Raw genomic sequence first — 26,907 nt, 5'->3', positions numbered from 1 at the left:
TTCAGCATACAAAGTGAGCATACATAGATGAATTTCAAGACATCAATGTCTAAATCGACTGACAACCGACGAATGATCTTTTATTGGTACTTGTATTGGTATTCGGCGTATTCAGGCCGTCCTGCTACATAATCTAGGATCCTTTCACCTGCTCTCTCACCATGAACTTCGGTTCCAACTTGGAAACCTCCTCCAAAGGCTGTCATTGCCACCAAAAGTACGGCTGTGGAGAGAAAGAGAGGCCAAAAGAATGCTAGAATACTTAGAAACCGGGGCGCTGCATATACGAACAATGACATAACCACTGAAACTGCTGCTACAACAGTTAGCTGGTCTTTGTGTTGGAGAACCTTTGTTTGAATGACCTGAATGTCCATGGCGAAAGACAGAGAGAGAGATAGAGAAAATGTGTGTGAGAGATGATTGTTATGAGTCCTTTTTCTTTTCTTGTAAGATGGTATTTATAAGTGATGAGTTTCAAAAGTTCTCAAACTTTGCTTGGCTGATCAGTTTCTCATTTTTTTCTCAAGATGCCATAGTTTTGATGTGAAAATACTGAAATGACCTTGTACAGGTAGCAATATTTTGGTGCGGGAGTTGAAGTAAGAAGGGGGTTAATTAGTCATAAGACAAGAAACAAATGGAAACGTGATGAGATTGTTGTCCATTTGCTTGATTGGTCGGTTACTTTGTCCTCTTAGAACTGATCACTTTTTTTATTCATATGGATTGCAGGGTATGAAGAAGGAAAAGAATGGAATCTTTTCTTTTTCTAATCCTTTGCTCAATCAAAGAACAATTCAGAACAATAAGCAATCCGATTATTCTGCGCTTATATCGACCGAGAAGGATTGGATTAGCAATGGGTTGTTCTCCATTGATGAAAAGCTTCAATTATAATGTGAGTTTTCCTTATTCAATGCTCTTATTATTATTGGTGTTGATAATCTGATCTCTGAAGTTGAGTTTTGGAAGAACTGTTAGGCTGTAAACCATGTGGCTTGTGAATATTGATGTTGTGGGTGGATAATAATGTGATGAAATGAAATCCTTTTATATATTTAGAGGATTTTTAGGGACAAGGACTTTAAGAGAAGGAATTGTATTATTAAAAATTGTAATCATAGGATGTTGAGGAATATAGAGTTGTTGGAGAGTAAAAGAATTCTAAAAGGGGATGCTGATTGGTGCATTCAACTTTCAAACAAAATTGTTTAATAAGTTCATAAGTGTGTCTTCTTATAAGCTTCGGGCATATATTTGAGTCGCATTGTTTTTTTACTATGGATTCTTGAATGCATTTTTTGAGACTTGAGAACTCTTGTCTTTGTGTTGGTGGGAAAGTGATGGTAAAGATCTTTTAGGATTTTTTTTCTTCTCACGGGACTTCTGGTAGAAAGTAAATGATCTCTCAATATTAAAAGTTGCTCAATATGTTTTTATCATTCTAGTGTTTACTGCAGCTCCTAAATCAATATGTTTTTATTATCTTTGCTGGAATTTAATTATCTTTAGTTCTATATTAAACTAGGTTGGGACGTTAAAATTTTTCATAATTTGTATTTTTTTAGTATCTAATTATTTGGAAAATACTGATATTTAATTATCTTTAGTTTTATGACAATGTTGAACTATGTTAGGACGTTAAAATTCTCCTTTATTGATAAAGAATTTGTTGATTTGAATGATGATAGATTGATTTGTATTTGTTTGTAAACTCTTAATATTTATCTAAGATTTTATTAAATAATTAGGAATGGTAGATAAAAAAAAGTTTTTAAAAAAATTAACTTTTTCTAACCACCCGAAAATAGAGGGTTAGATTGGGTTGTGAAATTTTTTTGATTGGGTTGGGTTAGGGTTATCAATCCAACTAACTCGGACTTTTGAGTTGGACCAAAAAATTCTCTCAACCCAACCCACCTCGATTCATGTATACCTCTAATTTATAAGTGAGGCCTGTAAGTTTGAGTATTTTGAGGTTGGAAATGAGTTTTAAATACCAAAATCAAGTTTGTTTTGAGTTTTCAAAATAAAATCTTGAAAAAAAAATATTATTTTAGATTTGGTTATCTAATTCTATACCCAAATATAATATAATATAACATTACAACTATATTTATGTATCCTTCTATGTTACTTTAAATATAACCTCTTTTCATTTCTTTCTCCGCCTTTGGAAGACCATTTGTGCTTGGCTGACTGCCACAAATAAGGCTGCCCAAATAAACACACTTACTTAAGCTTCTACTTGATCTCCATCATCACTCTAAGCTACACAAGTTTCCTTCCCGGACCTCGTTCTAAACTCTTCTTCCTCCAAGATTACAGACAGCGTCGGCCGCCATTTTCGACGCCCTCTACGGGGTCCTCTATCATGTACAGATTGCATCTTCTTTGCATTTGCCAACAGCAACTTAAACTGTTCCCTAGTAACAACAATTTTCACCTCCCTTGCTCTTCCTCCACTCGAGTACGCTGTCTTCAAGTAAACCAGAAGATTTTCAAGCTCTTTCAGGCATGGAACAACATCGAGAAGAGGGTCGTTACCTTGTTCAGTTGCGGAATCGACCATTGTAGCTAACTCGGGGTCGTTACCTTCTTCGATGGTCAGTGAACGCAAGGCAAGATGATGCAGTTTCCCATTTTGTCAATGAATGGAGAAGGAATGGAAGTCTCGTGAATATGTATAGCATGTGGGTTTGAGATGTTTGTCCATTGGAAGGGCATGAGATGACAACGTGCCAAGCATAACACTGCTTCAGGACCTGTATGAATATATAATAGACACACCCAACGACTTCAATGGGGAATTAAAGATAAGAAATAAGAAGACAGTACCATGTTAACTGCACACCACAGAGTTCTGACCAAGAAATTATAAAAATTTTAAAAGATCAAACTCAATGCTTTTAATAATATCAACTCTGAAAGAAGCCTTAATAACTCTCCTAGTGAAAGAAGCCTTTTAACTCTACTAACTCGGAAGAATATCTTGTTAGGAATCACAACTCTCCATAATGGTAAGATACGAATCACAACTCTCCATAATGGTAAGATATTTGTCTATTTTGAGCAAAATTCTCGTAACTTTGATTTTGGTTTCTCTAGAAGGTCTCATGCCAATGGTGAAAAATACTCTTTCTTCTCTCCCAATTCCACCCGCTACTTATACCCAATAGTAGCTAACAAAATTTTAATTATAAACTCATGATCAAGCCCTGAATTGTCAATGGCTTCATTGATGTAGCCAATATAGTGTCACGATCATGCTTGTCCAAGGAGTGTTGTCTATGGCGCATGTCGGATGTCCCGGTCATACTTGTCCAAGACGTGTTGTCCATGGTCGCATGTTTGTTCCAAATCCCTTTTACATGCTTTCATCTTAGATAGGTTTTTACTATTTCATGTTGTGTCAATATATGACAGTTCACCAAAATCATGTCTATACTCGCCACGGCTAAAATACCCCAAAATGTATTAGAGGGGGGTATGACAAGTGACATCATTCTTCTTACCTTGAGTTATATGCTATTTAAGCCGTAGTGTTCCTTTCTTTTCTTATAGCCATATAACGTTGCTTTCTTCAATTCTTCAATCAAATGTATTCCTCACTCACGTTTTCTAAAACATTTCTCACAAACGTGACCTGAGCCTCAAGCATAGGCCGACGTTGTCCACCAAGGACGAATTTCTCACAGTTGACTTATTTGCTGGGCTTGTTCCGCTACGGTAAGAATGCGAGTGTGACTCACAGCACACATAGCTAAAAGTATATTGTAGAGAATAACATTCGGCTGCAGTTCCTTTTCCGTTATCTCCTTGTACACAAGGAGAGCCTCCTCACCGTATCTGGCTCCCCCATAGGCTTGTAAAAGAGAAGCATAAGATGTCCAACTTGGCAAAAGTCCATTTTTAATCATCTCTTTGTAGAGGGTCTTGATCTTCCATGGCCTTTTAGCCCTACCAATAGCATATATAACCAAGTTTGGGTTGATGCCTATAGCCTTCATTTCTTCATACACAATTCAAGCACCCATCATAGTTCCAAGCCACTTCATGAATTTTAATCAATGTCAAGAATGTTGCAGGATTGATACGCCAGTTTTCTGTTCTTGCACGATCATACAAGCTGAAAGCCAAGCCAACATTACCAGCACGTCCATAGGCATCAATCATAGCACAGTTTGTGACATCATCAGGATTACAAACAAAATTAGGCATCTTCACAAACCACTTAATAGCCTTATTAAACAACGAAAACAACCTAACAGAAGTAATAATTGTAGAAAATGTCAGATTACCAGGCTTAGCTCCTCTGTTAAGCATTTCGTCGAACAGTTTGTCTGCACCCTCCATATCTCGGCACTTCCAAAACATCTTCAGTGTCACGTTAAAAAGAATCGCCTCTTTCCTTGATTTCAATAGCTTCTGAAAGTACCGAAGAGCAAGAACTCCGATATTCACGAAAGAGAAGCATACCTGGCTGCGTAAGATTGCTTCCGAAGTTTCGAAGCTCTGGGGGTTCTGGGATTGACACAAACGGAGCTTTTGGACGAGGAACCTGATTTCCCATCGGGATTTTTCGAGATTTCATCATCAGAGGCGCTCGGATTCTGGGTTTCTTGAGAAGCGTATACCTGTAGCAAGACATTGGTAATTTGGAGGGGTGTTTTTGGGTGGCGAATTATCGGATTGTGCTTGAAACAGTGAGAGGACTTTTTTGCCTGTACGACACTCTGATTATTTATATAAGAAACCTTCTCGTATTGCTTTTTGCCTCGATAGCATGTCATCCATATCATTTCATTTCTAGCTTCAGCTATTGTCACGCACTCAATCTCAGTTGATAAAGAGAAATACAATTCTGAAGCCTAGACATCCAACTCATCTCATCCTTTATGGCTTGCTCCCACTTGATTGTACCATCCAATTTTAGCATATCATTAAAGGACTCTGGTTCCCCTTTATCAGTTCGCACCAAATAGTGCAATAAAGGTACATACCTATCTGGTACTCTGATAAGTTCGGGATGATCTTCTCAACATCTACTAGGTGTCTGGTTCCTCAACAATAGTGTCACTTACTCCACATCTAGTTCCTCAGCAATAGTCTCAGAAGCTTTTTGAGTATCTGCTATACCATTACTAAGTGTTTTTTACAACTCATTCTCAACTCTCACTTGATTCGTTGTCTCGAAACCTTTCTTCTCTTTGTCCTTGTACATGACATTTTCATAAAAAGTCACATCACAATATCTCAAGATTTTTCTGTTCTTGTCATCTCAAAACTTGTACCCGAACGTGTTAGAACCATAGCCTATGAAGTACAAGCTTGTCTCTCTTCTTTGGATCAGCATGAACATACACAGTGCAGCTAAAAGTTCTCAAGTGAGAGTACTTGAGTTATTTTCCTATTCGTACCTCTTCTGGCAACTTGAACTCCAGACAACCCTCTATTGATCAAGTAGGTTGTTGTATCTAAAACATCGACTCAAAATGTCTTTGATAATTTAGAATGAACCCTCATACTCTTTTCCAGCAACACCATTTTGTCTTGTACTACCGGAAACTGTCTTCGCTAACCTTATTCCCTCAGCTACATGAAGTGCTTTGAATTCTAACTTGTTGTACTCTCCTTCATCTTCAAACCTCAAGCATTTGATCTTCAAATCGGTTTGATTTTCAACTTTAGTTTTCCACTTCTTGAAGGTGGCAAACACACCTTACTTGTGTTTCAAGAAATAAATTCATACCTGCTCAAATAATTGATGAAGATGTCCTAACTGGAGATGGTCCCCAAATGTCTCTTATGGACCATTTCCAACCGCACTTCCTTTAATTCTCTAACAATCTTTATGTAGCTAACTCGTTTATGTTTGCCCATAACGCATCTCTCACAAGGACCTATATCAACATTCTTTTGACACTCATATGTCCAAGTCTATTAGACCATAAACTTGAATTTGAAGCACTCTCAGCACAAACAAGTGCCTTTTGAACTATTATTGATAGTTTGATCATTTTTTGTATGTGGAAATAGTCAAGAGCCTTTTAAACTGGGTTGCTACTCCATAAGCCTGTCTTGAGAAAGACGAGGGACCACACTGTTAAACTTAGTAGTTGGCTATCACATGGAGCCGCTACCCTAGATTCAGTTTGATTTTATGGTCCTGTGGAAGGGTCGTCAGCTAGTCTTAGAGATGATATTATGATGAGGTCGTGTCTTCTATATTTAGGATACTGACAATTCACTTTCTAGACAATGTAAGCTAGTTAAGTAAGAAGAACGAACGAACGAACGAACGAACAAAAAAAAAATGGTGCCAATAATAAGTGAACAACTTCCAAACTCAGATTGGGTTTATGACATGCATATGAACGGCCCCAAAAACTTTGACCTTCAAGAAGCTTATATAGTTGTAAAGCTTAGGCTTCAACTCTCTTATGACTAATTAAGCCATGGATACGATTAGAGCTTACAAATAAGTTAGTTACTGATTATTTTTATTACTACGAGATATCATCTCTCTTAGCTAAAGATTGTAGTACCCTCCATAAAAAGAAAAGTTAGATGATTTCGTACTTGTTTAATCCCGATGCTACAATTTAGTTTTTGTATTTCATTAAGACATCCACTTAAAAAGGTGGAGGAAGTAATTATTTTTGTCTCGCTCTTCGCTCTTGCTGATCGAAAGTTATCAACTCAACCCAGTAATGCTCAGTCATAGAGTGTTTCAATACCTTCAATCGGGTTTTCATTCACTTTTCTACTCGTTCATTAGTCCCTCAAAATCACAAAAATGAAACATACATTGACATCTCAGAGCTTTGGAATTGAGGAATGAGCGTTTTTAACTATCTTAAATTATTGAAAACTTATAACCAAGATGAATATAATGAAATGAATTATTATTCTGTCACGCCCTTGAAGCCTCAAAACCGAGCTCTATAGTGAGGCCAGGCCACATTGTAATGTAATTAGAACTCCCTTATTATCATATAACCATAAGGTGCGCATGAACGTCACTGGCACCATTCACGAGCTGCAACGCCTCACATTACACTGCACCCTGTCGCATTTTCTTCATTTAGATACTCACAGGGGCTGATGTAACAGCTCCTCCCTCCGCCATAGCTATCGTAAATAGGCCTTCCAGAAGCGCACCCCTCGCAGCATGAGCGCGGCCTACCGAACCCGCTGTAACACGGGCCCCCACCGCGCCCTTCATAGCACTCCCTGCAGCACACCCCCATCGGGTATGCCGGCGGGTGCCCTGCAACCGGCACGCATGTGTTCCTTGGTACCGGCTTGGCTTGTACTGGTGGGGGATTCTGGACGACGACCGGCGGAGGATCGACAACCTTTTGAGGAGACGTTGGGTCGGGCTTTTTCGGCGGAGGAGAATCGATGACCTTTTGGGGCCGCGGTGGATCGACTTTTTTGGGCCGCGGAGGATCGACGGGCTTGGGAATTTCAGGGTCTTGGATTTGAATGCTTTTGATAACCCCACAGCCCTTACAGCAAATTTTATCTCTCAGCTTCTCAGGATTACAACAAACCACTTTGATAATCACAAGGTTTTGTTTCTCATCATAAATCTGGTCTCGAATTTCTGTAGAACAAAACAGAAACTGGGTTTCCGTCCCTTTTTGCAGAAACTAAAAAACAGAGTAGAAGAACAGAGTCTAAGAACAGAGTACTCACGAGGGAATTTGCAGATAACTTTCTTGACCTTCTTATAACACCGATGGCACTGCAGGTCCACTTTAAGTACCATGGTCACAACCTTCTGCAAAGCCCAATAAACCCATTTTGATAAACTCAACAGAGACATATAGATTAAAAAATCAAACAAAAACACACACTAAATCAGCAGGACAGAGGAGTGTGGCGTGAGGAACGAGATATGATACCTTGGCGTCCACCATGGATGAGTTTAGGGATGAAGGGAAAAGGAAGGGTAATAAATTAGACCCAAAAGGTAGAAGCAGAGGAGACAGGGGAGTTGGCAATGGTAGTAGGAGAAAGAGCAATAAGACCCCAACACGTAACCATGTGTAGTTCTCGAGTATGGTCGGTCTTTTTGTAACCCTATTTTCGTGTTGATCAATTTTTATGGTTTGGGTCGAATAGTTGGAATGAAGGATGGGATTTTAGGGTTTGTGTAATTACACTTTACACACACATGTGATCCACTATGATATCCCTTTTTCATTACTGATTCGCCAACCAACAAAAAGATGCCCAAAACAAACTTGTAACTCAAGCAACTTTTAGGAACATTTTCTTCCCTTTTTTTTTTTTTGATAAGTTCCTTTAAGATTTGTAGGTTAAGAAATGAGCTTTTGATTGGTGGTTCATGAATTTTGTAGTTGGTAAAAGTTTTCGTGGCTTGAGATATAAGTTTTCTCCTATGTAGAAGTTTCTTTAAGTTAAGTGTAAGAGCTCGTACGCCCGGTTCACCAGGTTCTACCACTGCAGGGCCCAATCATACTCAAAATCGGAGTTTGATCCTGGCTCAGTAGGAACGCTAGCTATAGGCTTAACACATGCAAGTTTAACGTTGTTTTCGGGGAGCTAGGCAGAAGGAAAAGAGGCTCCTAGCTAAAGGTAGCTTGTCTCGCCTTTCAAAAGGGGTGGAAACAGTTGAGAACAAAGTGGCGAACGGGTGCGTAACGCGTGGGAATCTGCCGAACAGTTCGGGCCAAATCCTGAATCAAAAGCCTACTGTTAGTAGATATTGTCTTATTTGAGTTTTCCCTTTCGTGCTTCTCTTCAAGGTTAATAAAACGCGTTTTTTAGGGGGAGGTTTTCACACCCTTGTAAAGAATGTTACGTTCCCCTCTCCACTTGATGAGGCATCTACGCTTAGAGAAAAAACGTTCACCGAGAGGAAGATCGAGTTCATATAGATCACCCACATTCTTGAGTTCAATTATTTCTTGACCAACATTATTGAAGCCTATGTCTAAATTATTAGAGTGTATAACGTAGAAAGTTGTGTTGACTTTAATCCAAAATTAATTGAAAAAGAAAAGGAAAAAAGTCAAAGATATGTTGAATTTGGTATTAAATTAGAATAATAAAGGATGGCCCACCTAGTACAACATTGGAACCACACACGATTCCTCCACCTTTAATAATACTTAAAAAATACACTTTGAAATTTTTTTTTTTTTTTAATTACAAAAGGAGAATTCCTATTAAGATACAGTTACAAACCGAATATAAAGACGAACTAACGTTCTGGAACGACCCCCTTTGTGACCGTGCAGCTCTAAAACGCTCTCCGCCTCGACTAGCAACCTATAAACACCTGAACAAAAGGAGGGAAAAGGGGTGAATATAAAAATATTCAGTAAACAACCTTCTTATATGCGTTCATATAATATCACGGCGACATAGATATTAGAACGTACATATATTTACTTATTATAATGGAGAAGTATCCTAATACACATAACATACAAAAATGCATGAGCTCCCCATAGGCGTGGCGTAACAGTGTCTCATAACACTGAAGTAATTAGGTTAATTAATTAATTAGTCACAACAATTGCTAATTTATCCTTAAAATTTGTGGAAATATATGGTTTGAAATGTAACCGTTAGATGAACACGACTTTCCACAATGGTATGATATTGTTCACTTTGAGTATATAAGCTCTCGTGGCTTTACTTTGGACTTCCCTAAAAGTCCTCGTACGAATGGAGATAGTATTCCTAGATTATAAACCCATGATCATTCCTTAAATTAGCCGACGTGGATGTTTGTTCCGACATATGTTTGGTGTCCGGCCAAGGGGTGGCTCCACTTGTTTGGTTGGGCCTGCATCGATGCTGCTATTTAGGCATGGGTTTGGGCTCGCTTTGGGGCTTTCCTCTTCAAATAAGCTAAATTTTAAAATAAAATAAGATAAATTTGATACCTTAACAAACGCAATATATTCCGTATTAAAATATTTAATTTTGGACCTAATAAATCCTTAATAAATTTTATTTTTTTTAAAAAAATTAGTTGACTAATTACATTTAAATTTCAATTTCAATTGTGTATAGTAATTTTACAAATTTAAAAAATGTTTTAAACTAATTTTGAAAGTGTCCTTAATTTTATCCTATTTAAAATTATTCTAAAAGAATTTAACTTGTTATTTATTTTATAATTTTAAACTATAAAAAATGATATTGATAATTAAAAACAGGTTTTGAATTAAAAAAAATATTTTAATCATTTCAAAATTATTATCAAATATCCTCCGAATTAAATCACATCTCAATTTTTATTTCTTTTTTTATGTGAAATCCTAACAAAATTTTAGAGCGAAAAAAATTAAATAAAATTAAACGTTAAAAAGATTTACTTGGAATCATCCATTTTTTTTAGAGACGTACAACTCTGTCTCCATAAATAATTTCCTATTTGAAAACGGTAATTTGAAGAGCAGGAGAAAAACATAGAAGCGATCTTCATGAATGCTGGGAATAATATACCTATTATGATGGTCGATAGAAGTTTCAATACCGATAGTTTTAGGATACCTGTAATCGATATGCCTAAGATTGGTTAATAAGTTTGAGAGAAAACAAAATACGTACGAGAATGTTGTAAAAACATGTTACTGAATTCTCTTTAAAAAATCTCGGCCATTACCGACGCTTATTTGCAGCTTTTTTTCCGATCTTTTCTAAGGTATATTCCATTGATAGTCTCCCAAGGAAAGAGGAATCCAAATTCCAAGCCACACATTAGATTAGGAGGAGGAGGGCAAAGGGCATATTGAGAGTTTGTGGTTTGCCACTCATAGTGCTCATCACCCACATCATTGTGGACCTCTCTTTGCCACTGCCTGCGTTGCCTTGGATATATGCCTTTCTCTTTTGTTCCTAAATGTCCCCAAACACACCCTATGGAGATTGAGAGACCCCAACTCCATTGCACCACTCGCTCGAGATGCCTCTCTCTATTATATACGTGTGTGTATCATTCAAGTCTTCCAACAACACGATAAGAAGGAATACCCAATCGATGACGAAACATGAAACTATTATGTTGCAACAGTTGTACGAGAAACAGTTAAGAGTAATGGTTAGATTTTACGAACTGAGGTCTATAGTGATAAGCTTGTGTGTGAATCGATAAATCTAACATCTTCATAAGTTGGGGAGGATCTAAGCTCCTTGTAGTGGCCGTTTTTGGTAAAAAGTCATTTTGTAGGACAAGTGCCCATAAAAAAAACCCCACAATTCCACATGCATGCGCCTCAAAAAGGGGCACAATTTTTTAGCTCTAAGGACACAAAGGTCTTGTAATGGTGATAACTGATAATCCCAAACTCTTTGTACGACCTCTCATCATCTAAGTTCAGAAAGACGAGTCCGAAGATATTTTTGAGCTCCAAGTATTTGTATGTCTTTCAAGGACCACAAGGGCCATTACTATAGTTGGGATGTGACATGTCTCAATCAAACCAAGGTTCGACCGATAAAGAGAAAGTAAGTGGAACTCGATGGAAAATGGAGCTGCCCTTGGCGAACCGACCACTTTATGCTTCAATTCAGTGACTATTTGGTGTAAAAAGAACAAGAACTTATTAGCTTTGGTCACTATCAAGACTTTGTATAGACTAGAAATGTTAGGAAATGTGTGGTTTGGTGCCAAGTGTTGATGGCTTTCTTTCATAACTTAGGCTCATAGCCGTATAGCCTTTTAGTCAAATGGCATTTCAATCATACCCACTCTATTCATTCACACCCGCTTTCCCCTTTATTTTAGTTAGGGATCTTTCAAAAAAATCTTTCTAGGGTCGAAGTTATCGTAGATTCCTTTTCAAATTGAGAGAAAAAATCTCGATTTCTTATTATACTTGATCGGTTAAGAATAATGATAAAACTAATAATTTATTATGGCTTAAAATTTCATCTCGATGAACAAATATATGTTCATAAATTAGCAGTAAGATTTTTAGCGAGAGCAAAGGAACATATTGTGTGTAAGCTAAGAAGGTCGATATACAAAGTTAAGCAAAATTACTGACAATGTTTTCTTAATTTTAATGATACCATCATATCTTTTAGATCATGTTAAAAAAGGTCGATATCCTGTTCTTTGTGTTCATCTTGACCGAGTGTGTGCGTTGTTGTGCGATCCTAACAACTGGTATTAGAGCGAGGCGAGATTCACCACGATCTGTGAAGATGGAAAGTTCAAAGATTGGAATTGAGAAGTTTAATGAATCCGATTTTGACTTCTGGAAGATGCAAATTGAAGATTATCTGTACCAAAAAGATCTTCATGAACCCCTATTCGGGGTGAAGCCGGATACTATGACCACGGAACAGTGGAAGTTCAAGGATCATTAGGCTTAGGGTTGATCCGATTGACATTATCAAGAAACGTGGCGTTCAACATCATCAAGGAGAAGACAATGTTAGATTTGTTGAAGGCATTATCGAATATGTACGAAAAACCGTCGGCTGTGAATAAGGTATATTTGATGCGGAGGCTGATCAATCTACAAATGTCGAAAGGTGGATTTGTTGCTGGTCATATAAATGAACTTAATATGATTATAAGTTAACTGAGTTTGGTGGACATTAATTTCGAAGATGAAATTAAAGCATTGATTTTGATGTCCGTGTCATGGGATGCTGTTCTTGCCGCGATCAACAGTTCCCGAGGATCTGAGGAACTGAAGTTCGATGAAATTTGAGATATAGTTCTCAGCAAAAGTATTCGCAAACGAGAAACTGGAGATTCATCTAGTAGTGCTCTCAGTGTTGACCAAAGGAGAAGAAGTAAATCGAATGACCCAAACAAAGATCGATCAAAATCAAAGAACCATAAAAATTTTCCAAACAAACCAAACGTAATGTGTTGGAATTATGGAGAAAAATGTCACTTTCGGAAAGATTGTACAAGACCAAAGAGGAAACAGAATCACAAATAAAAGATGATGATGATATAAATTCAGTTGTAGACATTGGGGATGTTCTAATCCTCAGCGTAGACAGTCCAATTGAATCCTAGATTTTGGATTCGGGTGCATCTTTTCATTCATCTCCAAATAAAGAGCTATTCCGAAATTTCAAGTCTAAAAATTTCGAGAAGATGTATATTGCCGACACCAAAGCCTTGGAGATTGAAGGAAAGGGGATGTCTGCATAAAAGCTCACGCAGGAAATCAGGATGTCGTATATATTCCTAGTCTCAAGAAGAACCTAATCTCTATTTATCATTTAGATAACACTGGTTATGCAATAGAGTTTGGGAAGAGTTCGTGGAAGGTCGTGAAGGATGCTATGGTGGTAGCACGTGACACAAAATCTGGAACCTTATACACTACTGCAGGGTGTATGAACATGATTGTGCGACTATGATATACTAGAGTTGGACATATGAGCGTCAAAGAAATAAAGATGTTGGTTACGAAAGTAGTTTTAGAAGGTCTAAAATCTATTGATATGAGTCCTTGTGAGAACTACGTTATGAGCAAACAAAAACAAGTTAACTTCACAAAGACTGCCAGAGAACTGAAGAAAGTGCGGTTGGAAATGATCCATTCAGACGTTTGGGGACCATCTCCAGTTCCATCCCTTGGCGGATCAAAGTTCTACGTCACCTTCATCGATGATTTCAACAGAATATGTGGATTTATTTCTTGAAATACAAGTCAGATGTGTTTGTCACCTTCAAGAAGTGGAAAGCTGAAATTGAAAATCAGATCGGCTTGAAGATCAAATGTCTGAGATCTGACAATGAATTCAAAGCATTTTGTGCAGCTGAGGGAATTCAATTAATGAGGACAATTCCTAGTAAAGCAAGACAAAATGATGTTGCTGAAAGGATGAACAGATCAATGAATAAGCGGGCAAAGAGTATGAAGATTCATTATGGATTACCAAAGAAAATATGTGTCAATGCTCTAAATTCAACAGTCTACTTGATCAATAGAGGATCGTCAGTACCCTTGGAGTTCAAGTTGCCTGAAGAAGTATTGATAGAAAAGAACTCAAGTACTCTCACCTGAGAACTTTTGGTTGTACTGCATATGTTCGTGTTGATCTAGAGAAGAGTGACAAACTTGACGCCGAGTCTATGAAGTGCTATTTCATAAACTATGGTTCTGACATGTTCGAGTACAAATTTTGGTATGACAAGAACCGAAAAGTTCTGAAACACAGTGACATGACTTTCGATCAAAATGTCCTGGTGCAAAGATATTGCAGAGCTGATGATAAGAAACTAGACATCTATAACTAGAACTACCCATAACCCTATTTTTAAAATTATTATAAAAATTAAAAATTATTGTGACATTTTTTAATTTTATAAAATTTTAATTAACCTAAAAACAAAAACATAATAAGTTCATTTATTATTGATTTCTTAATTTAAAGAAAACCCCCATGAATTTATTATTAAAAAAATAGTGAAAAAAAAGAGAAGAAATAGAGAAAATCCGAACACTTGGGATGATGGAACGATGACGTCATCAATTTCAACGGTCAATAAAGTCAACCAGTTTATAAAACAAAGCCACGTGGATCCCACTGGAACTATCGAGCCTCATATCCATCTGGCAACCATCCTGTCAGAAGATAACGGTGACGTTTCTTCATTAATTACGGTTGAAAGTTAATCCCATTGGATTTGCGGACGGCGTCAAAGCGCTGTTTGGGTGACGTCAGAAAAAGCTGAAACAACGTGTGTCCGAAGTGGATGGGGTCGAACGGAAGGCGCGTGTGTACGAACGAGAGAGCGCGTGGGAAACGCGACTTTGGATGTGTTATTCACGCGATGAATGGATGGTTATTGTTATTATTTTATTATTATTATTATTATTGGATTAGAATAATTTTAAACTTTTTACTATTATTGAATTCAATGTTTCCACTTTTATTATTTAAGATTTTGGATTAGCTTATGCTCCTGCTCGTGGATTCGATTTGATCGGATTATGACATGTTTTAAACTCAATTTAAACATTTAATTCTAAGATTTTGAAGTGTTTCTATATATGGTAGATATCGAGACGTGATGAAGACTTTGATCGAATGTTTGGAATATGATGGGTTGATTACAAAATGGGAGCTCGGTTGCACCAAAGATATGTTCCTACTTTTGGAGGTTCTTCATTCTTGAGGCCATTTGAACTTGATAAAACGTTATGTTTTTGGCATCAATTTTATTCATATTTTTTATTTCCAAATCTCGAAAAGTGCCTCAACTTTTCAATATTCCAACCACGTCACTTCCATCGGTGATTTAGTTGTAATTAATTTAGACCGAGAAAGGAAAAAGGCGGAAAGAGTACCCATATGGTATGGAACCTAACAAGAATAGTAATATGGTGTCGAACCACGAGCTACTATTCTATGGAAAATTACTGAACTTCTATGTAACAACTCAAGCGCATCGCTAGATAGATATTGTCCATTTTGGATAATTACATATCGTCGTTAACCTCGCAGTTTTAAAACATGTTTGATACGGAGAGGTTCTCACACCATTTATTTGACACCGCCCAAAATCTGGCTATAATATTATTTGTAACCGTCTAAGCTTAGTACTAGTAGATATTTTGTCCACTTTGGTTCAACAGCCCAAGCACCGGACGCTGGAACCCCAAAAGGGGTGGATTGTGAGATCCTACTTTGAATGGAGAGGGGAATGAAACATTCTTTATAAGGGTGTGGAAACCTCTCTGTAGTAGACGCGTTTTAGAACTATGAAACTAATAGCAATACATAACCAGCGATGGGCTTGAGTGGTTACCAATGGTGTTAGAGTCAGACACTGAGTAGTGTGCCAGTGAGGCGCTGGGCTTCTAAGCGGGGTGGATTGTGAGATCCTACATCGAGTGGAGAGGAGAACGAAACATTCTTTATAAAGGTGTAGAAACCTCTCCCAAATAAACGCATTTTAAAATCGTGAGGTTGACGATGGTAAGTAACGTACTTAATAAAAAAAAGAAAAAGTTTAGGGGTGGAGAAAAATCCAAAATTCCCTTATAAATATTCTAACACTTCATCGCACACATTTCACTTCCCACTCTCTGCTCCTTAAAACTCCCCTGCTTCAGTTTTCCAACACCAAAAACAGAGCCTCCTCTGTTTTCCCTCTTTAACGCTCTTTCAATGTCCTTCAAAACCCCGTTCCACCCAGATTCCACCCCCGCAGACAAGTCCAATGACGGCGGTTCTCCACCGTCTGAGGATCGTTGCTCGGTGGAGGAGGTGGCTCTGGTGGTGCCGGAGACTGACGACCCATCTCTTCCAGTGATGACTTTTCGTTCATGGGTTTTGGGGCTGACTTCTTGTTGCATTCTTATTTTTCTCAACACTTTCTTCACTTACCGCTCTCAACCACTCGCCATCTCCGCCATTCTTATGCAGATCTCTGTTCTCCCAATTGGCCGCTTCATGGCCTCCACTCTTCCAAACAGAGACTTCCATTTTTTTCACTGGAAGTTCAGTCTCAACCCTGGCCCTTTCAACATGAAGGAGCATGTTATTATCACCATTTTTGCTAACTGTGGCATCTCCTATGGCGGCGGCGACGCCTATTCCATCGGCGCCATTACTGTCATGAAGGCTTATTATAAACAGAGCTTGAGTTTCCTCTTGGCCCTTCTCATCGTCTTAACTACCCAAGTTTTGGGATATGGATGGGCTGGTATGCTCCGAAGGTACTTGGTCGATCCTGTTGAAATGTGGTGGCCTGCAAATTTGGCTCAGGTTTCTCTGTTTAGGTACGATTTCTTCATCTTTGTACAGACTTGAAGCTCGATCAAGTCTCTGTTAAATTGGTCTGTGGATAATGATATTATGCGCTAACTCTGGTTTGCTCTGTTTTTTGTACTTCCCCTGTTTTAGAGCCCTTCATGAGAGGGAGGACAAATCAAAAGGGATGACAAGGATGAAATTCTTCTTAATCGCCATGGGAGGAAGCTTTGTCTACTACGTTTTTCCAGGTTACTTGTTTCAAATCTTATCATTCTTCTCGTGGGTTTGTTGGGTTTGGCCTCACAGCATCACGGCTCAGCAAATTGGGTCGAGCCAAAGTGGGCTTGGACTTGGAGCTTTCACCTTCGATTGGGCCGGCATTTCAGCCTATCATGGAAGCCCGCTCGTGTCGCCATGGTTCTCGATTCTGAATGTGGGTGTAGGGTTTGTGATGTTCATTTATATCATCGTCCCTGTTTGCTATTGGAAGTTCAACACCTTCGATGCCCGGAAATTTCCCATCTTCTCAAATCAGCTCTTCACAAGAACCGGTCAGAAATACGACACGACCAAGATTTTGACGGCGGATTTTGATCTCAATGTTGCTGCTTATGATAGCTACGGGAAGCTCTATCTTAGCCCTCTTTTTGCTCTCTCCATTGGATCTGGTTTCGCCAGGTTCACTGCCACTCTCACCCATGTTGCTCTGTTCAATGGCCGGTATGCTCTGTTTTTGTCTCTTTTCTCACTTTCCTTCTACTGCCAACATTATATTTGAATTTGGTTGAGTTCTTGAAGTGATGGTTGTGTTGAAGATGGTTGGGAGACCGTCAACGTCGGCTAATTTAAGAAATGATTATAAGTCTATAGGTGAACTTAGGTTCAAGGTGGATAATATCATCATGTTTTTAACTTAGCCATGTTAATAGAATCTTCAAATGTCAAACGAAAAAGTTGTGAGCTTTGAATGTGTAGTCAAGAGTGACTCAAGTTTCGAATAAAGGGTGTGTCTCGCAGGGGCTAATTTAGAGGCTTTCCTTTATAAAATGAGGTCTCCCCATAGCAAAGTTACTTTGAGTCTATGCTCAAAGTGTATAATATCGTACCATCGTAGAGTGATTCGTGATTCTTAACCCATTGTTACTTTAATGGGTAGGGAGATATGGAAGCAAAGCAGGGCAGCAATCAAGAGTGCAAAATTAGACATCCATGCAAAGCTGATGCAAAGATACAAACAGGTGCCAGAATGGTGGTTCTTGATCTTACTGTTCGGAAGCATTGCACTGTCTCTTTTGATGTCGTTTGTGTGGAAAGAGGACGTGCAACTACCGTGGTGGGGGATGCTATTTGCCTTTGCCATGGCTTGGATTGTCACCCTCCCGATTGGGGTCATTCAAGCAACCACTAACCAGGTAACTTTCGTTAGGAATAACAACTCTCACACTCACAGTAGTATGATATTGTCTACTTGAGCATAAACTCTCGTGACTTTGCTTTGAACTGTCCAAAAGGCTTCATACCAATGAAGACACGTATAAACCCATGATCGTTCCTTAAATTTGCCAACGTGGGACTCCCTCCCAACCATCCTCCCCTCCAACAAAGTACACTATAGAGCCTTTCTTGAGACTTATGAAGCCCTCAAACAACTTTCTCTTAATCGAGGCTCAACTCCTTTCTCTAGAGCCCTCAAATCCCTCCCAACAGTCCTCAACAATCCTCCCCTCAAACAAAGTACACTATAGAGCCTTCCCTACGGCTTATGGAACTCTCGAACAGCCTCCTCTTAATCGAGGCTTTGACTCCTTCCTCTAGAACCCTCGAACAAAATACACCCTTTGTTCGAGCCTTTCCTAAGGCCTCCATAAAGCCCTCGAATAGCCTCCTCTTAATCGAGGCTCAACTCATTTCTCTGAAACTCTCGAACAAAGTACACTCTTTGTTCGACACATGAGTCACTTTTAACTACACCTTCGAGGCTAGCAATTTCTTTGTTCGACACTTGAGTATTTTATTAACATGGAGAAATTAAGGGTGTGACTCTAATACCATGTCAGGAATCACAAATCTCCACAATAGTACAATATTGTCCACTTCGAGCATAAGCTCTCGTGATTTTGTTTTGGGTTTTCTTGAACATATTCCAAAACAAAAGACTTACAAATCCATACGAAATCTTATGCAGCAACCCGGATATGATATCATAGCACAATTCATCATTGGTTACATTCTTCCCGGAAAGCCAATAGCAAATCTACTCTTCAAGATCTATGGAAGGATCAGCACAGTTCATGCTCTGTCTTTCTTATCCGATCTTAAACTTGGGCATTATATGAAAATCCCACCACGATGCATGTACACAGCCCAGTTAGTCGGGACTCTAGTCGCCGGGACGGTCAACCTAGGCGTTGCATGGTGGATGCTGGACGGTATAGAGAACATCTGCGACGTGGATGCACTCCACCCTGATAGCCCATGGACATGTCCAAAATACAGAGTAACATTTGATGCTTCAGTGATATGGGGACTAATCGGACCAAAGCGATTGTTTGGACCTGGTGGGTTGTATCGCAACCTGGTGTGGCTATTCCTCGTTGGAGCGGTTCTTCCAGTGCCCATTTGGGCATTGAGCAAAGTGTTCCCAGAAAAGAAATGGATTCCGCTGGTAAACGTACCGGTTATATCGTATGGCTTTGCAGGGATGCCACCGGCAACTCCTACGAACATAGCGAGCTGGCTCATAACTGGAACGGTTTTCAATTACTTTGTGTTCCGATACAAGAGGCGGTGGTGGCAGAAGTATAACTACGTGCTGTCGGCTGCGCTTGATGCTGGGACGGCTTTCATGGGCGTGCTGCTTTTCTTTGCAGTGCAGAATGAGGGGCATCACTTGAGGTGGTGGGGATCACAACCGGACCATTGCCCTTTGGCGAAGTGTCCTACTGCTCCTGGGATTGCCGTGAAAGGATGTCCGGTGTTCTAGCAGCCACCAAACTGTTTGATGATAACAAATATGTTTGAGAGCTGAACACTGAGTGAGTTCTTCATATTCTTCGTGGTTCTTTGGTTGTTTGTTCGAGTTTATGTGGTACTAGCAGTTTGATTGTGGAATTTCTCTATAATCTATAGCCTAATAGAACGTAGCTCGGAGGGGCAACCTGCCCATTATAACCAATAGGGAGGATGACACTACTAACAAAGAATTTGATTGACACTCTTGTCATGCACTTGTCTTACACACCAACCACACCCCTTCCCTTTCTCCGATCATCAAGCCCACGTCTTCATTTCTTCATCGTTCATTCGTCTCTCATGCCACGATTTCTTGTAGCCTAAACTTGGTGAGTGAAAGAAGGTTCGTGAGTTTACTGTGTTCAATCAAAGATAAGAGACCCGTGGCAAAGAGTCAAGGCTTGAACAATGACCATGTCACTAGCCCAAGAGGGACTTAGTTTATGGTTGGATCATTTGGATCATAAACAAATTGTTCATTAGAGAATCAATGTATTTACGGTGAAATATGTGATAATATTGACTTAGTTGTAATTACAAATAACTCACGAAAAATCAACTTGCTTGTAATGATCACATCCACAAATGCAACTTATCCTACCTACAATGCATAAGAATTAAATTATAAGTTTATAGTGAAGTGATTAATAATTGAAAATTAATTAATTAAAGAGTTTAGTTAATTAATATTACAACATTGAAGCGGTAGGTCACTGAGATCTCTATGTTAGTTCACCCAACATTCGAAGATAAGTTATTTAATATATTTGATAGGTTAAATATATAGGAGAAAAATATATATTTAGTTTGAAGTATTCAAATTAATATTTTGGAAGAAAAAATTGGAGATCCCACCTACGTCGGAGAAGGGAACGAAACATTTTTTATAATGTGTGAAAACCTCTCATAGCAAATGCGTTTTAAAATCCGTGAGGGGAAGCTCAAAAGGAAAAGTTTAGAGAGGATAATATCTAATAACGGTGGACTTGGGCTGTTACAAATAGTATTGGAGCCAAAAATCGGACAGTGGGCTAGTGAGGATGTTGAGCATTGAAGGGGGGTGGACATCGGGCGGTGTGCCAACGAGGACGTTGAGCATCGAAAGGGGGTGGATACTGGGCGGTGTGCCAATGAGGATACTAGGCCCCGAAGGGGATGGATTGTGAGATCTCACATCGATTGGAGTGGGGAACGAAACATTCTTTATAAGAGTGTGGAAACCTCTCCGTAGCAGACACGTTTTAAAAACCTTGAGAAGAAGTTCGAAAGAAAAAACCCAAAAGAAATGCTAGTGATGGGCTATTACAACAAATATTTATCGTATTTTGATATATTAAAAATTAAAATAAAATTTGAATGGATACTGAGTCTTGAAGGACGTTGAGCACCGAAGGGGGGTGGACACCGGACAGTGTGCTAGCGAGGATGATGGCCCCGAATGGGGCGAATTGTGAGATCCCACATCGATTGGAGAGAGGAACGAGTGCCAACGCGGATGTTGGGCCCCAGAGGAGGTCGATTGTGAGACCCCACATCAGTTGAAGAGGAAACTTCTTTCGTTCTAATAGACACATTTTAACAACCTCGAGGGAAAACCCAAAAGGGAAAGTCAATATAACCTAGGAGTGAGCCGTAAATGCTTACCTACAACTTCTAAGTTGACGTTGTTCCATTCTTCCAAAAGTCTTCCACAAGTTATTTTATTAGCGTTAGAGTCATACCAAGAAAGATATTGAAAGGAATTTCTACGTTGGTGGAACACATCAAGGATGTTTGTACTAGTTCTACGAGGTAGGATTCTTTCTCTCTTATTTAATGCCTTATTTTAATTCTTAACGAAATCATATCAGTTCCCCATGTCTATTATATTTCAAAAAAGTATAAAAACATTTCATAAACGATATTATGGATTCAAACGTTCGTCAAATTCGTTTCAATTAATAGTAAACATCAATGAAATGGCAGAAAACGAAATAACATTAAGTTTAAACATAATGCTTGGTTTCATGGCCTCCACGGCGACGATGTCACCCATATAAGGTGCCTTGCATTTACTTACAATAAGAGTAGTACGTGCTAGAGTATTTTAAGAAATACTCAGTAAGTAACCTCATTGTTGGAGTCGGGAAATGCATACGTAAGCAATTATGGCGAGACCTATTCTTTTATAACAGTATCACGACATGGCCTTGGGTTATACTTTTCAGTCCGAAAAGGGTTGGATTGGAGTACTTCTCCCCACACAGCCCATGCACATGTACATAAACTCACCAAGAAGTATTTCGATGCACATGACATACAAAATGTACGAGATCCCACCACATTAAATCATGATATATATTCATGATGCTAGTCATACCTCCATTCTTTTCCTTGACAGAGCGTCCTTATGAGACATACATATATGCATGATTAATATACATAGTTTTTTAATGTCCCCGTCCCCCTAAGTAGTTAGTATTAACATAATTTACATGGCATGGTATATAGAGGTACATGCATCAAATAATAGAGATATCATAAAATAGTTTCATGACATAGCATAGTATATTTGACATCATAGCATAACTTGTATACGACATAACATATATCATAACATAATACATATCATACGATCATAAAATAAGACATGTGCAAGAGCCCTAGAGCACACATCGTTCATGCAACAAACAAGTAATCCATCCAAACCAACAGTAAAACTTATTACTTGGTTGGCGTAAGTCACTATGCTCGTTTGATGCTAACTTAAATCTACTTAGTAGTCCCACCATCATAATTTAGAATTCTACGTCTTAAAATAATTTAAATATGGTCAAAATTGTCAAAAGTGCCTTCGAGAGAGCCGAAGGTGGTAGAAAAGGGTTGGAACCTATTAGACCCGAGCCAGATCAATCAGCCTCAAAAAGATTCGAAAATATCAAAATCGAGCCAAATCGGGTAAGGGGCGAAGTTAATTTAGTAAATTAGGTTATATTAGTCATTTTATTTTTAAAAGAAAACATTAGAAAAAGTCCAAAATTAAAGTAAAACCGAATTGACGACGGTATCACAATGTTCTCTCGAATTCACGACGGTATCACAATCGCAGTTCATACTTCAGCTTCTCTTTCCAGCAATTCGGCGGGCGCGACGCTCCGAATATGTCTACCAGTTCACATTACAGTAGCTGCAACTCTCGTCGGTAAATGAGGTTTCGCCTTTTTCTCTTTTTATGCTTTACTTTTGTTGCAATTTTCCTCGTTCTTGCTTTTCCTTGCTAATTTTACATCTGCGTCGTATTCTAGTTTGCTAATATGCCAATTTCCCCACGATTTTGGGTAAAAATTCGTTGGTTTGTGAGGATCAAAGGTGAGGGGGTTGAACGAATCCTGGGCTCTTAGTTCTACTTTTAGATGCTTTGTTTGTTTGGGGAATGTGTTTCGCATTTTGTCCTTGGAAAACAGATTAGATCATTTGAATTTGAATGATGGTTCTATGAATATACCAACAGGCGGCTTCGGTGGTAATAGGGGTTGGAGTCTTAGATGGGACTTGGGAGTTCAGTTCTAGGTTTGGGTCTAAGCCTCCAAGTGGAATGTTTCTGAATGCTGGATCATTAAAAACTCTAATCCTCTGCTGGAGTTGATATTATCAAATTTGCAGATCTCTAAACTTGGCCTTTAGACTTTAAAAATGCCTTGAGCCCCAAATTCATTGCTGGTACATATTGTCCGCTTTGGCTTGTTACATGTCGCTGTCAGCCTCACGGTTTTTAAAACGCCTCTACTAGGGAGAGGTTTCCACACCCTTATAAGAAATGTTTTGTTCCCCTCTCTAACCAATGTGGGATCTCACAATCCACCCCTTTAGGGTCCAGCTCCTCACTATCACATTACCTGGTGTCCACCTCCTTCGAGGCTCAACATTCTCACTGGCACACCATGCTTAGCGTTCTCGCTGGCATATCGCCCGGTGTCTGGCTCTGATACCATTTGCAACAGCCTAAACCTACTGTTAGCAAATATTGTCCTCTTTGGGCTTTCCCTTATGGACTTCCCCTCAAGGTTTTAAGATGCGTTTTAAAAACCTTGAGCGGAAGATCGAAAGAAAAAGCCCAAAGAAGACAATATGTGCTAGCAGTGAGCTTGAGTCGTTATACAAGACAAGGATAAAATATAATACAAATGTATTATAAGAAATTATTGTATTAGAAGAAATTAAAAGAACTACATGACCATTGGTGATCTCACAGATTTGATTAGTGATCATTTGTAAAGAACGATGATTAGGCTTTTTGTACAACAAAACCACTTCCATTTCTTCCAATTCTATGTGACCCTTCGAAAGTTACTACATATTATTTTCAATGGGCAAATCTGTATTTCCCTTCAAGGACTCTGGTATGTTTATCTATTTCAGTAATTCTTGAAGTTCCATGTTTTAGAAAAGTTAGGTCTTGATAACTCGAAATGCACGTGTATATTTCTTTGTTCAACTCCCTCCACACACCAGGGACATTTCACATTCCAGCCTTCGATGGGTTTGTTTATATGCATATCTATGATTCAATTATTTGTTACCTGGACTGATGATGGTGCCTGTTCATTTCAGCTACTGTAAACGTGCAAAACATCAGAAATTCAATTCTGAAGCACGTAAAGATCAGAGGACCTACAACACAGTTGTTGATGAAGGATGAGAATGTAATGGAGAAACTAACTCACCATCTGTGTTCATAAACAGGTTCAAGTTCTGACGAAATAGTTGATCGGGTGATTGGATTGGTTAAGAAATTCGATAGAGTCGTTGCCTGTAAGGTAATTAGTCCATGGTCACCCCATCATCTCATCTTTGTATTTTTATATCACTTGTCATGTCAGGAGTTTGTAGATTCCTTCCTAATTATCATATCCTATTAAGTTCAATACAATATATTTGCTGAAATAAAGGCATTTCTCAACGTTGGATGTTGTGTTGAGCCGAGCAGGTTACTGAAACGGCTGATTTCCAGAAAGACTTAAGTCTGGACAGTTTGGACAGGGTGGATGTAACGGCCTAGGCCCACCATTAGCAGATATTGACCTCTTTGGGCTTTCTCTTTTGGACTTCCCCTCAAGGTTTTTAAAACGAGTATGCTAGGGAGAGATTTCCACACCCTTATAAAGAGTGTTTCGTTCTCTTCCCCAACCGATGTGGGATCTCACAATCCACCCCCATTCAGGGCTCAGTATCCTCACTGGCACTTGTTCCTTTCTCCAATTGATGTGGGACCACCACTAAATCCACCCTCTTCAGGGCCCAGCGTCCTCGCTAGCACTCGTTTCTTTCTCCAATCGATGTGGGACCACCATCAAATCCACCTCCCCTTCAGGGCCCAGCGTCCTTACTGCACACCGCCTCGTGTCTACCTCCTTTCAGGGAACAGCCTCCTCGTTGGCACATCGCCCGATGTCTGACTCTAATACCATTTGTAACGGTCTAGGCCTACCGCTAGCAAATACTATCTTCTTTGGACTTTCCCTTTCGGGCTTTCCCTCAAGGTTTTTAAAACGCGTTTGCTAGGGAGAGGTTTCCACACCCTTATAAAGGTTGTTTCGTTCTCCTCCCCACCCGATGTAGGATCTCACTATAGAGCTTGTAATGGCATTCGAACAAGATTTCTCCATTGAAATACCAGATGAAAATGCTGATAAGCTTACTTGCTGTGCCGTTGTACAGGAGACTCGTTGCAGTCGACACTTCTGCCATATATGGTATGAAATAAATTGCTGTATTACATAAACATATGTGTTTATACACTAACAATACATATTTCTGCAAGCTCCATTTATCATTTTAACTACAAACCAATAACTCATCGTTGTGACTTCAGCGCCATCTACATGAGCCGTATATTATGGCCTACCATAAGGTCTGTTGATCATCAATTCCCTTATTTTTACAAGCTTGCAGGGGTTGAGATTTTTGGTGCTGCAACCTGAGGATACCAGAAGTATACGTGCGGATGCCTCCTCCAAACGACGATAATTGCAGCTGTTTGCGACCTGCAAAATGAGCAGGTCGACAGCGTATGTTCTTTGGTGTGCGAAGAATCTTGATGGAACAGACCTTTTCAAAGCTCTGTGTTGCATGAAAACGGGATGGAATATCAATAATGAAGTCTCCAAATTCATCTGTGATTCCACGTACCCAATCAGAAGATTTGCTGTTTTTGTGGCACCTCACACCCACCATGGCACCTGCAGTGATTGATATTCATCAGAAAGGTAAAAACCAAGCTTGATCTCATAGTTTTTCTTAAAGGCTAGCTGCAATTATAGTACCTTTTACAGGCCATGCATGAACTTGCGGTTCATCACCATGCAAACAAGCTTCACAAAGAAGAGAGCCTGTGACCAAAACCGTGGACAGTCTCTCCTCGCCATATCCTGCTGTCTGCCTCCATTCGTCTCGACTCAACAGATCGGATAATGGGGTCACATGTTCCGCAGATTCGACTACCATCAGAAATCCATCGGCAAAAAGGAGGAAGAAGAAGAAGAAGAAACAATGGTAGAAGCTGCAAACTCCGGTCAGCATCTTCTTTCTTTAGGCTTTAGGAAACTAATATGATCACACAAATCAATCTGACACCATATTAGATGCATATTCCTTGGTTTATATAATCTATTTAGAACGAGACATCTTCCATTTTCTCGACATGTCGAAGTTACCGAAATACCCTTTCTGGGTTTGACATTGGTTACTTTATGTGTTGGATTTTGACCATCTTCCCCTCTTAGGGGTAGGCTTTTACCAGATGAAAAAGATGGGTTCTATTTTATGTGAATTTGACCAGAAGGCTGCTCCATTAAGATAGTATTTGATTCATACATCTTTGACCCACTTGGTAGTGTTATTGGTAGGAAAACAATATTGGGAAAAGGGAAGATTGGGGAAGGGGCAAAAGGGTCTTTTCAGTCATATGTATATGAAGAAGTTGGGAATTGGATGGGGAAGTTGATGAAGTAGGTCAATATCCTTCATAGTTTGTCTCTAGAGAGCAAAATTGTGAAGTTGGTGAACCAAGGTTTAAGACAAAGATATATGGTGGAAGAGCACACACAAGGTTCCCTACCCACATCCAAAATTTCAAAGCTACTTCAACTACATGATATATATATCACAAGCCAAATCAATTACTCA

General features: G+C 39.1%; 4 protein-coding genes, 1 long non-coding RNA gene and 1 pseudogene across 7 annotated transcripts; 3 read left to right on the top strand and 3 right to left on the bottom strand.

The window, feature by feature from the left end:
• The first annotated feature begins 389 nt into the window (after positions 1–389).
• Positions 390–1,077, top strand: LOC111432631. Its single transcript, XR_002708662.1, has 2 exons — positions 390–901; positions 985–1,077. It is a non-coding gene; the product is annotated as an uncharacterized LOC111432631 (long non-coding RNA).
• A 2,177-nt stretch (positions 1,078–3,254) lies between these two features.
• LOC111432618 lies at positions 3,255–4,796 on the bottom strand (annotated as a pseudogene).
• Positions 4,797–6,836: 2,040 nt separating this feature from the next.
• Positions 6,837–8,288, bottom strand: LOC111432597. Its single transcript, XM_023069536.1, has 3 exons — positions 7,917–8,288; positions 7,708–7,792; positions 6,837–7,615 (listed from the first exon to the last, which is right to left on the bottom strand). Exons 1-3 carry the CDS (start codon positions 7,929–7,931, stop codon positions 7,056–7,058), a joined length of 660 nt encoding a protein of 219 aa, XP_022925304.1. The 5' UTR covers positions 7,932–8,288; the 3' UTR covers positions 6,837–7,055.
• A 7,855-nt stretch (positions 8,289–16,143) lies between these two features.
• LOC111432626 (oligopeptide transporter 3-like) lies at positions 16,144–19,884 on the top strand. Its single transcript, XM_023069571.1, has 4 exons — positions 16,144–16,757; positions 16,882–17,451; positions 17,888–18,143; positions 18,917–19,884. The coding sequence occupies exons 1-4, from the start codon at positions 16,144–16,146 to the stop codon at positions 19,712–19,714; spliced, it is 2,238 nt and encodes a 745-aa protein (XP_022925339.1). The 3' UTR covers positions 19,715–19,884.
• A 2,837-nt stretch (positions 19,885–22,721) lies between these two features.
• LOC111432627 lies at positions 22,722–26,594 on the top strand. Of its 3 annotated transcripts, XM_023069572.1 has the most exons (5): positions 22,726–22,924; positions 24,466–24,539; positions 25,441–25,475; positions 25,668–25,988; positions 26,055–26,594. In XM_023069572.1, the coding sequence occupies exons 1-4, from the start codon at positions 22,795–22,797 to the stop codon at positions 25,747–25,749; spliced, it is 321 nt and encodes a 106-aa protein (XP_022925340.1). In that variant the 5' UTR covers positions 22,726–22,794; the 3' UTR covers positions 25,750–25,988; positions 26,055–26,594. The 3 variants fall into 3 exon arrangements, 2 of the variants coding, with proteins under 2 accessions (XP_022925341.1, XP_022925340.1); XM_023069573.1 differs by lacking the exons at positions 25,441–25,475; positions 25,668–25,988; positions 26,055–26,594 and adding an exon at positions 24,710–24,856 and having other exon boundaries at positions 22,722–22,924; XR_002708661.1 differs by lacking the exons at positions 25,441–25,475; positions 25,668–25,988; positions 26,055–26,594 and adding an exon at positions 24,710–24,856 and having other exon boundaries at positions 22,729–22,933; positions 24,334–24,539.
• Positions 25,753–26,356, bottom strand: LOC111432617 (the record flags this gene model as incomplete). Its single annotated transcript, XM_023069560.1, has 2 exons — positions 26,046–26,356; positions 25,753–25,961 (listed from the first exon to the last, which is right to left on the bottom strand). Coding segments are annotated over exons 1-2 (465 nt in total), but the record flags the coding sequence as incomplete, so codon positions are not given.
• Positions 26,595–26,907: the final 313 nt, after the last annotated feature.

Source organism: Cucurbita moschata, unplaced genomic scaffold (assembly GCF_002738365.1).
Source record: "Cucurbita moschata cultivar Rifu unplaced genomic scaffold, Cmos_1.0 Cmo_Scf00039, whole genome shotgun sequence".
Taxonomy (NCBI): Eukaryota; Viridiplantae; Streptophyta; class Magnoliopsida; order Cucurbitales; family Cucurbitaceae; genus Cucurbita; species Cucurbita moschata.
This window is presented reverse-complemented; position numbering and strand designations above follow the sequence as displayed.